Source organism: Limulus polyphemus, unplaced genomic scaffold (genome assembly GCF_000517525.1).
Source record: "Limulus polyphemus unplaced genomic scaffold, Limulus_polyphemus-2.1.2 Scaffold1857, whole genome shotgun sequence".
NCBI classification, from domain to species: domain Eukaryota; kingdom Metazoa; phylum Arthropoda; class Merostomata; order Xiphosura; family Limulidae; genus Limulus; species Limulus polyphemus.
The window spans coordinates 178077-189425 of record NW_013667467.1 but is presented as its reverse complement, the minus strand read 5'-3'; the positions used below and the strand labels follow the sequence as shown (position 1 = coordinate 189425).

Below are 11349 nucleotides of genomic sequence, written 5' to 3'. Positions count from 1 at the left end.
CCGAGATTTTAGAGAGGAAAGAATGATCCAAATGAAGGAGAAGATATGCATGATGATAAAGAGTACATGTATCATCAAGGGCAAATAAAAACGTATCCCAAAAGTATGAAGATAATGAGCAAAAATTCGAACCACCCAACAAAAACATACAGGGCCGAGGCAAGTCTGAAGGATAGTGCACAAAACTGACAAATCACCCCTCTATGGACAAACCAAAGATATGGTCACAACTGCCAAGCTATTGGTTTATGTAAGTAAGCATTAGTAACATCCATGTTGGTCATCAATAATCCTGAAGAAAAAGCCCACCTAAAGGTGAGAAACGATTCCATGGTAAAACGAAGGAGAATGAGAAATTGATTGAGGCATGACAAATCTATGACAGGCCACCAGTCTCTGGTTTTCTTGGGGTCAAGAAACAGCCAAGAATAAAAACTGTGAGAAAGATGATTCACAGGTTCGATGACCTGTTGAGACAGAAGGTCCTGAACTGCCTCTGAAAGATGTTGGTTGGTAATGGGATTCCGAGGCAGAGGGAAGGAAATGGGTATCTGTGACAAAGAAGGAGGGGAAAGGAATTGTAGGACAAGTTCGTCTGAGAGAACGCAAATAACCCAATGATCTCTGATGAAATATCGTCAAAGGGGAACAAAGTGGCACAATCAAGCTCCCACTAGGTAGTCACTGGGTACTGTTTGCATCGTGCCAATTTATGTCAAAGAAAACAAGAAGGAAGAAGGACTAGGATGGAAAACAGGAATAGGAGCTTGTTGTTATTCTGACTGCAACAAACGAGCTACCAAAGAAGAAAGGGTTGAGTGTTGATGCAGGGATTCCACTCATGATTCCAATAGATCTGGGATATGATCAAAAATATACTACCTAAGAAAAGGAGCTAAACATAATTCCCCGAGATAAGTGGGCTGCAAACAAACCTGTGACAAGGCCGCATCACAACCCAGAAAATCCCAAAAACAGAGAAAGGACGTGTGTAAGGCAAGAGCTGAGGATGACAAACAAGCCAAACTGGAGGTAATAAGGGAGAGGCTGTCCCTCAAAAACTCTCAAGATTTCGGTGCATAGCCTCTGAAAGGAGATGTATGGTAGATAAATACTGTAGAAGTGAAGTAAGGGAAAGACAAAAGCACGAAAACTGGGCATGGGTTAAATGCACCGGAAAATCAGGGAGTGCCTCCCCAAACCGGCATAATAGGCCCCCAACAACTGGGATCATAGGAAATTGGGGAAAGGGATAAAACATCAGATACCTGATCAATCATATCTAAACACACTGTATTAGACCTAGCTGATTCTGCAGGTGCAGTATAGGAAGACATGGCAAAATTGGGTGGTGGAAAAAGGCTATCAAAATCTTTATCAAAACATACAGGTTTGGATTGATCGTCAGGAAGAAGGGCAACTTCAGGAGAAGGTGGTTGACCCATATAATGATCAATCTCTTGGTGAATAATTGCCAATAACTCCACGATGAGTCACCCCACCCACAGCCAGTGAAAAAGTGCTTATAGTAGGTGTGAGACCAGAAGTAGTCACATTAACCTTGGAATTCATGGTAAATAATAAATCAAACAAATTGTTTGAGAGACAAAACAAAAAAAGACTGGAAAGTAAATTTAAAATAAATTTGTCAGTTGTATAATCAAAAGAAGTCTAACTGTTAAAGTTAGAAGGACAAAGCACACGAGAGCAAAGTTTGAAACATCTAAACACGAGCACTGCAAAACGAGAAGTGATACAAGATGATAATTTGGTAAAATTGAATAGGGGGAGTCACATGCGTAACGAGAGTGTGTGGTACTCTCATTGGTGGATGTTTGTCACATGATGTTTTACATGAAAGACACATTGGAATGTGTCATTTCCAATGAAGGGGAGGCAAAAGGTTTGTGGTATGCATAAAATTGTTTTTTGTTACATATAGAGGGCAGCCATGAACGAGAAAAGCTAATTATGTGAGAAGAGATAATGTACCATATCGGAATTAGTATTCCCAAGAGAACTAATAAATAGGTTGTAGTTTTGTACAGGGCATTGTTTAGAAAAAATAAATAAATTTCCAAAGACACAAGTTTTTTGTTGATTGTACATCATAAAATTTTGTTTATTTTGTTCACAACATTTCACCAGGTTTGCATAGTTCTTTCTAATGTTTAATTTTCAAAGACAATTTCATTGAATCAGAATTTTATGTACACCTGAATTATGCAAATAATGTATTGGGTCAACTAAACTTACACTAAATTTATTAGATGTGAATATATATTAATAATTTATTGCATCTTTTTGAAACAATGTTTGAACTACCACCCTATGGATGCCTTACATTCATGCTATTTAGTATGGCTTACTTTTAATTCATGACATATCTAATGTTTCTTGACAATTTTAAACCAAAACAAAATCATCGCCAAACATATAAAGTCAATATAGGTGTACATATATTTTACATCAAAGTAATATTGTTCACAGCTCATTAATAATGTCACTGTTCAGTTTAATGGTTATTTTCATTTACCTGTCAAAAATGTACACAAATAACAATAACCTAATACCTACCACAATATAAAAATGTAAAGAAAAAGGGAAAACAAATGGCCTTATCAGTCTGTATTTTATAAGATTACAAAGAATGTTTCAGTGCAGAAGAGTACCACTTACTATAATCACAAGGAAGCACAAATATACTTAGACACATAAACACACAAACCATCTAACAAGTACTACAACAAACGTACATCATAGCAAGATTCAGCTTCATTACTGACTGTTATTCCTGCCAGTTCACCAAGTCCTAAGCTTGTGTCCATATTCTCATCATCACATTTTGAGCCAAGGAGAGGACATCTTGAACCAGATCCAAATGTTAAATTTCCCCCATGTACACCTACAAAACCAACAAAGAAATTTACTTGTTTTCACATACTTTAAACAGAAGTCTTGTACAAGATCACTATTAATTTTTCATTCACATTTTTTTTAATGATATGGACAAAATATAATTTTCTCCTTATATTTTATTTTAATCTTATATGAAATATTTTAAAGAAAATTTAAAATAACCTTTTTTCATTTACACATACCTTCCTACCTATTCATACAGGATGGAAACAACATGTACATACATAAGAACCCATAGTTTTGTAAAACATACATTCAGTGCAATAACTGTACAGTAATAATTTTATTAAAGTTATTTTCATACACTGAATATGTAATTATGATTGGTACTTACCTCCTATAACTCAAAGCTATCTTGACCTTGATTTGCCCTCTAAGCATTGCTAAAAGATGTTTCACTAATATTGCACCAGTCCATTATACCTCTTTATTTTTGTACCATTTCAGAACATGCATATCATGTGACTACCCTCCACCAATCATACTGTGCCACCTATACTAGTGCAGGTAGTTCACTCTACTTTTCTACCACAATCCTCATTCTCGAGGATTGGCAGTTACAAACTAAAAAAACGGCATACTAGTGGGAAGTGGGTGAGTAGAGAAAAGTATCTATCAGAAATACATTTTCAGTGTAGGAAAATTTTAACTTCCAGAATAGTACTACCTCCTCTCATCCAAAGCTAGAATCCCATATTGAAAAGGTGGAGGGGTCTGTGAAGGTTCAACAATAGTCAAATAAGTGGAGAACAACCTCCTGAAAAGAACAGAAAAAGAAAGTAGGGCACACCTTTGGGATATAGCACTACTTCTGGAACAGGTATGCTCTTTGCCCAGTAACAAAACAGTAATATATATATATATATATATAGAGAGAGCATAATTTATGAGGTAAGCATCATATACTCAAGAAAAAGATATACAGCCCTTTGCTTTGGAGCAGTGAGGTATAACTATGATGTGAATCTGCATAGAGTGGACATATGAAACATCTAGTATAGAACCAACATCAAACCTGAAAAAATATCGTGCCAAGGAAAGAGTCTTGGCACACTGAAGCAAGTCCATTGATGTCTTGTCGAGGATATTGATAGCAATATGAAACGTCTAGTATAGAACCAACATCAAACCTGAAAAAATATCGTGCCAAGGAAAGAGTCTTGGCACACTGAAGCAAGTCCATTGATGTCTTGTCGAGGATATTGATAGCAACAAGAATGATCTTCCCCTTCAAAAAAAAACCAGGGGAAGCCTCATTAATATGTAGTGATATGATAGTTTGTCCGATACTTTGGAATCAGCCCATTGTCAACAGATAGTGCATTATTCATCCACATATGTAGTAGGTCATAATATGTGATATAGAAATAATTGATTATAGGAATGTGCCAGATAATGTGGTATAGAAATAAGTGGCTCGGGCTAAAGGGCCATAAATTATATATAAATAGGCCAAATGTGGTCCGCCTGGGAAAAAAAATATCTGGGAAAAGCGCCTTTTGAAACGTAGGATTATGCCAAATGTGGTCCATATGGGCATAAGCAACAGTGGAAACACCTTGCATAAGATACAAAGATCAACAATTGTGGTCCACCAGGGCAAAAAACACCCAGGAGAAGTAACTTGGATATATATAATATTATTGCCAAGTGAGGTCTGCTCGGAAAAAAAACATCCAGGGGAAACACCTTGGGATATGTCAACTTAGTCAAGTGCTGTCCATCCGAGCAGAAAACATCCAGTGGAAGTACCTTGCATAAGATACAGAAATCAACAAATACAGTCTGCCCAGGCAAAACCCAGGGGGAAGCACCTTGGATATATAGGAGTAGTCCAAGTGCAGTCTGCCCAGGCAAAAACATCCAGAGGAAGCACCTTGGGATTCTATCAAGTAAGTCAAGTGTGGTCCAATCAGGAAGAAACATCCAGTGGAAGCACCATGCATAAGCATGTATATTATGATCAACAAGTGTTATCGAGATACTGATTGGACCTGGGAAGAGGCAAGTAATGTACTCATCTATGTAATGATGAGTCTGAAGACCCAGCGAAGATGAGGAGCAAATGAGCAAATCATTAGACACACAACACATAAGGAGCTGAAGCCAGACCAAATGTCAGTACATGGAACTGACAGACACAGCCCTCGTGGACAAACCGAAGAAAATGATGTGACCCTGGAGTTATGGGAATATGAAAATAGGAGTCTGTCACATCAGACTTGGTCATCCAGAGTCCTGGGAAGAAAACACAATGAAGGGAGAGGTAGGACTCCATGGTGAACCGGAGTGTCTCCAGAAAGGTATTCAGCCAGGACAGATCTATGATGGGTCTCTAATCTCCCATCTCTTTGGGAACAACAGATAGACGGGATAGCTCTTTTATGTAGGAGGTCCTGAACTGACTCTGCGAGATGACTAAACGAGGCACGATCCTGAGAAGGAGGAAAACTGGGGAAGAGGATGGGGTGGGGACCTGAACTGAAGGCAAAGACCTTCTGAGAGAACCCATAGAACCCACAGATCCATCATGAAGATACACCAAAAAGTTGAGAACTGTTGCAATCTGGCCCCCACCTGCCCTGGAAACTACATCCCATCACCTATACCACTTAATCCTGGAGGAATGAGCACGGGAAACACAAAGATATTGCCAGTAATACCTGGAATAGGGTAAGGGATGGGAAGAGGAAGAAGGGGTATGGGGAACTTGAACCGGTAAAGCTAGGATGTGAACAACAGGATAAGACAAACAAGATGCCAGGGAGAACAAGGAGGAATGTAGCCTCACCACATCAACCCTAGACTCCATACACTCAGGACAACCCCCAAAACAGGGCATGACGAAGATCCCTCAAAGAAGACAGGGAAGATGCACCCCCTCAAGCAATGCATCTCTCCCCAGCAAATCCCAACAACATAATAACCAGGTATTGAGAGACAGCACAATTGCTGATAAACGTGCCAGAGTAGACCACAGGAGGGTCCTTAGTTCATCAGAAAATTGATCCAGTAACTGGTGAAAGGCTTGAGACAATAACTGTAATGAGAAAACAACACACAAAATAGTAGTCAGGACAAGACAAATCCTAGAAAACAGAGACTGATTAAAGTGGATCAAAGCCCCCGGATTCAAGCCCCACAGGAGGAGGAGAGGATCCAGGTGTTGTGAATCCAAAAAGAGAATCGAGGCCCAAGAATATTGGTCCAACAACCGGGGGGAAGGGGTAGACCCGCACCGACAGCAAATGATCAGCAAAACATTGAGCATGAACTCGGATGTCAGATGAGGGAAAAAAACATAATAATCAGAACGAGGTTCTTCACCCAACAAGGAAAGAGAGGAATCAAAGGCTACAGGTGAAACATTTTTTAAAATTTAAACTAGTGAAGGACTGAAATGCAATCACAACATAAAAGCAACCACATGGAATGAAGTAAATACATCTATACATTGTAATACCAATCGAGAAAGTGAGAATTGTGCTAGAATAGTAGAGGGAGCTACCATAGCTAATATAGGTGGAGCAGATTGGTGGAGAGTAGTCACATGATATGCACATGTTCTGAAATGATGCAAAAGGGGTATAATAGACTGGTGCACTATTAGCAAAAACTTTTTTAGCAATGCCTAGAGGGCAAATCAAGTTCGAGATAGCTTTGGGTGAGTAATGGTAGTACTCTTTTAGAATTACACACAGCATAATTCACAGCACGTATTACATCAAAATATGATTTACTGTTAATATCATAACACATTAAAGTACACCATTCTCTAACAAATTTATAAAATTTCAAGAAAAACGTTATTAGCTTAAGCACCAGTAAGCAAAGCCAGAAATAAAAATCCAAGCTAAATACTTATTACAATATGAGACCATATGCCTGATAACTATATAACAATACTATTATCATAGTATCACCAAATTGAATAAAAAAAATTCATTTTGTCACAAGAGCACATATTTGATATCAAAACTTCTGAGCATTAGAATATACAGAGTATTAATCACACTTTATAAGAATGTTCAGAAGATGCAAGTACAGCCATCAGCATCACATGTTTAACATCTGACTCATGGCAACTTCCTTTCTATCTGCCAAAATATACTTGTAGCTAGAGGAATATCTCAGCACTTTCCTGGTAAGAATATCTGTGTAGCAAGATTATTAAGTAATAAAGAGCCAAATGACACAACATGATAACTGACAAAATCCCACAATCAAACATTTCAAACAGCAACAAACTCCAAGACCAACCCCAAGTCAAACCAGAGCAACATCCTCATTCACAAAGTGAAGACTACGATAATGAAAAATAAGCCTCCATCCCAAAAAAATCCACTGCAATGAAGCTCAGCATATCTTCTGGAAACATTCACAAGAACAACAAACAATGGTTTGAAGTTCACAAAGGATGAAAAATTTTCAGCCAGACCTCAAAATAAATGGCTGTTCATGAGAAAGATGGTAGAAGAAACTGGAATCATGCCAATTTTATTTTATCACTTTCCTGTCATGCATTTCAATGAAATTTTATACCTTTAGTCTGCTAGAATATAGCCAGCATCTACTGGTCTGAAGAAATTTATCAATATGATTGGTCTGTAATTGACCTTGTCATCCTTCACAATAGATTGATGCAACAAAAATTACAGAGTTGGCCAATAATACACAACCATGACCAACAGATTAAGAATGGCTGACAAAGGAGGAAGTAGATTAAAGAACAGCACATAGCATGGAACATTATTCTTATAGTGTGTCATTAACCCTCAGTAATTACCACATTTTTGAAATAAATATCTATATCATATAAAAGTTGAAATAATCTAGCACTTTCAAAGAACTAACTTCTCCAAAATATTACTCAGATATTTAAAACTTTTGTATTTTAAAATGCAAGATTTCAAATTATGTGTAAATGTTTATATATTTTAGTACTACATCTTCCAAATACAAAATTCTAACTCTGAAAAGTTTGAAAATAAGTAGATAAAAATTCTCCAAAGAAATGCAAACCTAAATAAACTTATGCCTTTCATAAAATTATCATAAACATTTTGACAACTAGACCAGTATATATCATTAAATGCTAGAACCTTATCATTGTTATTCTATTATGAACATGCTTAATCACAATCAAAATAGCCTTTGAGGTAGCAGAACTGTAGAAATCAAGACTTTTTATATTCGTAAAAATACTTATAAGTATTTGGAATCAAATTTTTGTAATGAATTTGTTTTAGCAAGTCAGATGCACAAAAGTAAAAAAATTAAGAAGCAAAAAAACAAGGTACTCAGCAAATAAAAACAAGTGGTTTAAAAATATTATGTATTTAACATAAGTATCTTTTAAGTTCAAGGTTTGTTTTCATTCCTCTAAAATGAATGATTCACAAGATTTCTCTTGATTTTATTGCACTCAAAAAATCAATTTTATCAAATCACTTACCTTAGAGTAGGTGAATAAATATTAAAGATCATTGAGAATTGGTATTTCTATATCTCAATTGCATCTTACATACAAATAGTAATAAAAACCAATTTAACTGCCTGCTAAAATGTAACAGTTAAATGTTCATACATACCATTGGTATTCACTTCAGGTGGAATTCCAAACCCAAGAAGTGAGTCAAAGTTGGCAAGCAAACCCAAACCCTCCCCAAATCTACTGTCTCCACTGGGGGTATCACAAGAAAACCCTGTGCCAGACTGTGATTGTGACATGGAGGAAGGTGATGATGTGAATGGTGAGTTATCAGGGACAACAGATGATGGCCTGTTTTCCTCATTGCTACTATTTGATAAAGTAGCCAACATGGCCTGCAGTGCAGACCGTTTGGGCCCTAAAGGATATGTTTAGTAAGGAGAGTGAAGAGCATGCCATTCAAACAAAATAAAAAACAAGCATGGGGGAAAAACTGCATTCTTAACAGCCACAAAAAATAAAATATGTATGCCATGAATCATAAAAACTTCAGGATAAATGAAAAACATAAAAAAGGTTTAGTTTTATTTCTTCTAGTTTTTATTTTCAAAAGTGCAAAACAGCAGATTGCTTTAACATTAAAATATATAAAAAAAACATCTCATAAAACACAAATTATAACACACATACTTCTGGGAATATTTATGTTAGTTATTGCAAAATAATAACTTCAATACAGAAATCCAATACCAAGAAAATAAAGATAAAAGAAAAAGATCAGAAAACAATGTGACTATCAGTACATCAAATAGCTATTCCAAAAGATATCTAGAAGCCTAAATTAATTTATCATAATGAATATAAATTGTTAATAATATTTTTTTTTATCATGCTCATAACCCCCAGTGTCACCGTTCAGGAAATATGAAATAAAACTGATCCAATAAAGCACATTTTCCTACCAAGTTATTAAAGTCAGAAAAAAAGCAATTTCCAATGTATAATGTATTAATAAGTATGAAAAAACTAAACTTCTGAAAGGAAAAACCATCAACTTGAAAATAACAGTCAAAAGTCATGCCTATTTTGCTTGTGATGGAACACCCATAAGTAGAAAAGGTTAAAGAATAAACAAAGGTTGCTGTGCGAAGAATGTACCCCAAGCAAGCAAGGCCACTTACTCTGGAAGGTGTCTTTCCTGTTCCTCTCCCTGCGAAATTCTTCCATCATTTTAGAGATGGCCTGAGGGCTTGTGCCCCATTCTTCCTCGCAATCACTCTCTGACTTCTCTGTACACAGACCAATATTGTCACTAAGTCAACCAAAACAGACAATGTGCAAAGAAAAGGTGCTTCATACTGTTCAAAAATTTTACTTAAACATAACACTGAACACATTTGACATTTTCTTGGTTTACTTTAAATTAGCTACAAATTTACTCATTTTCAGTTCAATGTTTGTAAGAAACAAGTAATTTATATTAAATCTTTTTTCTCAACTCACAAATTTCTAGAATATTTTCTACAAACCAGTAATTAAAAAAATGCAGGAACAAAAATGTTAACATTTTCTTAACCTGAAAATGTATTTCAGATTCATACTCACTTCTTTGCACAACAAGGATATATTACCTCATGCTACTGTTGTGAAGATTTCTGAGCACATCATAAGCCTTAAATGAAGCTCCCACCCTACAAATATTAACATGTACTGTGCCAGCCTATGATTTAATCATCACTAGATTATAGCCCTCCACCAACAGAAGGGTGCCACATACTTCATGCATAATAACCCCCATAAACACTAGCATTGGAACAAAACTTTTTCTTGATGAAGCAAAAGAAATAAACTGGAAGTGGGGAGGAAGGATGGGAGGTTGTACAGAAAAGCAAATACCTATCTGAAATATATTTTCAGGTAAGAAAAGAGTGAACTTCAGAAATGTATACTCACCTCTCTGCACAACCAAGAGATAAAATCCCACATTGATAAGTTGATGATGGGGTTAAGAGGAGGGTAGCCTAGTGGGGCATCACTTGATGGAAGACTGAATCCTTCTTATGCAGGGAATATTCTGCCCTGATAATAGTGATAAAGCAAAATATATAGTGTGGTGTTAGGTGAGCAGAATGTAAGACTGCTCAACCAACAATTATCTCTTAGGTGGTCAGCTGAGCATAAATGTGAAGTATGGCTAGGACACTAAGTCAGGCTGTACTGTATTGGAGAAATACTTATCAGAATAATCAGGTGCAAGGAGAAAGTATCCAAGATATGCATCCAAAGGACAATCTGGCTGGCCTAACCACCAGCAATAGCTTGTTCTGCAGTGTAGTAGGAGGGCTTCCAGGTAACACCCAGCCCTACTTTCCATCAAAGGGTGCATTCACACAATCTCATACCAATGAGATCAAATCAACCCAATGGGAATTTTCTATATCAACCTCCACAGCAGCTTGAGACTACAGAAACGCAAATAAGGGGGGAATTCACATGGAGGAAAAGCTTGGACCAAACAAGAATCATCTCATCTGCATAACATCCCACACTGATAAAACTATGCAACGGATTACCAGAAACATAGACAGCAGGCACTAAACAGGTGTGAGAGCAGGCTCACACTTGGTGCAGTGTTTTTTTTCCTTCTGAAGTACAACCTAAAAGATAAATAGATATACATTGTCAAAGCAGTTTTGTGGAAACCCTTTTCTCAACAGTGTGCATTTAACAGGAGTAGATGGGCTTAACACTTTCTGTTATCCCCCACTCCACACAAATTATGGAAAAGTGAAGTATTCCCTGTAAGGCAACACAAGCCACTTAGTGAAGTCTATTGTTTACCTAATATGTATATGTATATATATATATATATATATATATATAGAGAGAGAGAGAGAGAGAGAGAGTATAGTAAGTAGGTTGTTGTAGAAGTAGGTAGGAGTAGTGGTCGGTGTAGTAAGTAGAGTAGTACGTAACCGTAACCGAAAGGAAAGTAAACT

At 36.7% G+C, this 11349-nt stretch overlaps 1 protein-coding gene across 4 annotated transcripts in view; it reads right to left on the bottom strand.

Annotated features, from left to right (window-relative positions):
• The window catches only part of LOC106465174 (striatin-3-like), a 110691-nt gene that overhangs the window by 26989 nt on the left and 72353 nt on the right, over positions 1-11349 (bottom strand). For 2 of the 4 annotated variants that reach the window (XM_022393011.1, XM_013925377.2), the window contains exons 9-11: positions 9532-9639; positions 8511-8768; positions 2757-2905 (exon numbers count right to left, since the gene is read on the bottom strand). In XM_022393011.1, the coding sequence (XP_022248719.1) occupies positions 2757-2905; positions 8511-8768; positions 9532-9639 (515 nt within the window). The remainder of the gene's footprint in view (positions 1-2756; positions 2906-8510; positions 8769-9531; positions 9640-11349) is intronic. The other 2 variants (XM_013925379.2, XM_022393012.1) reach the window with 2 other exon arrangements.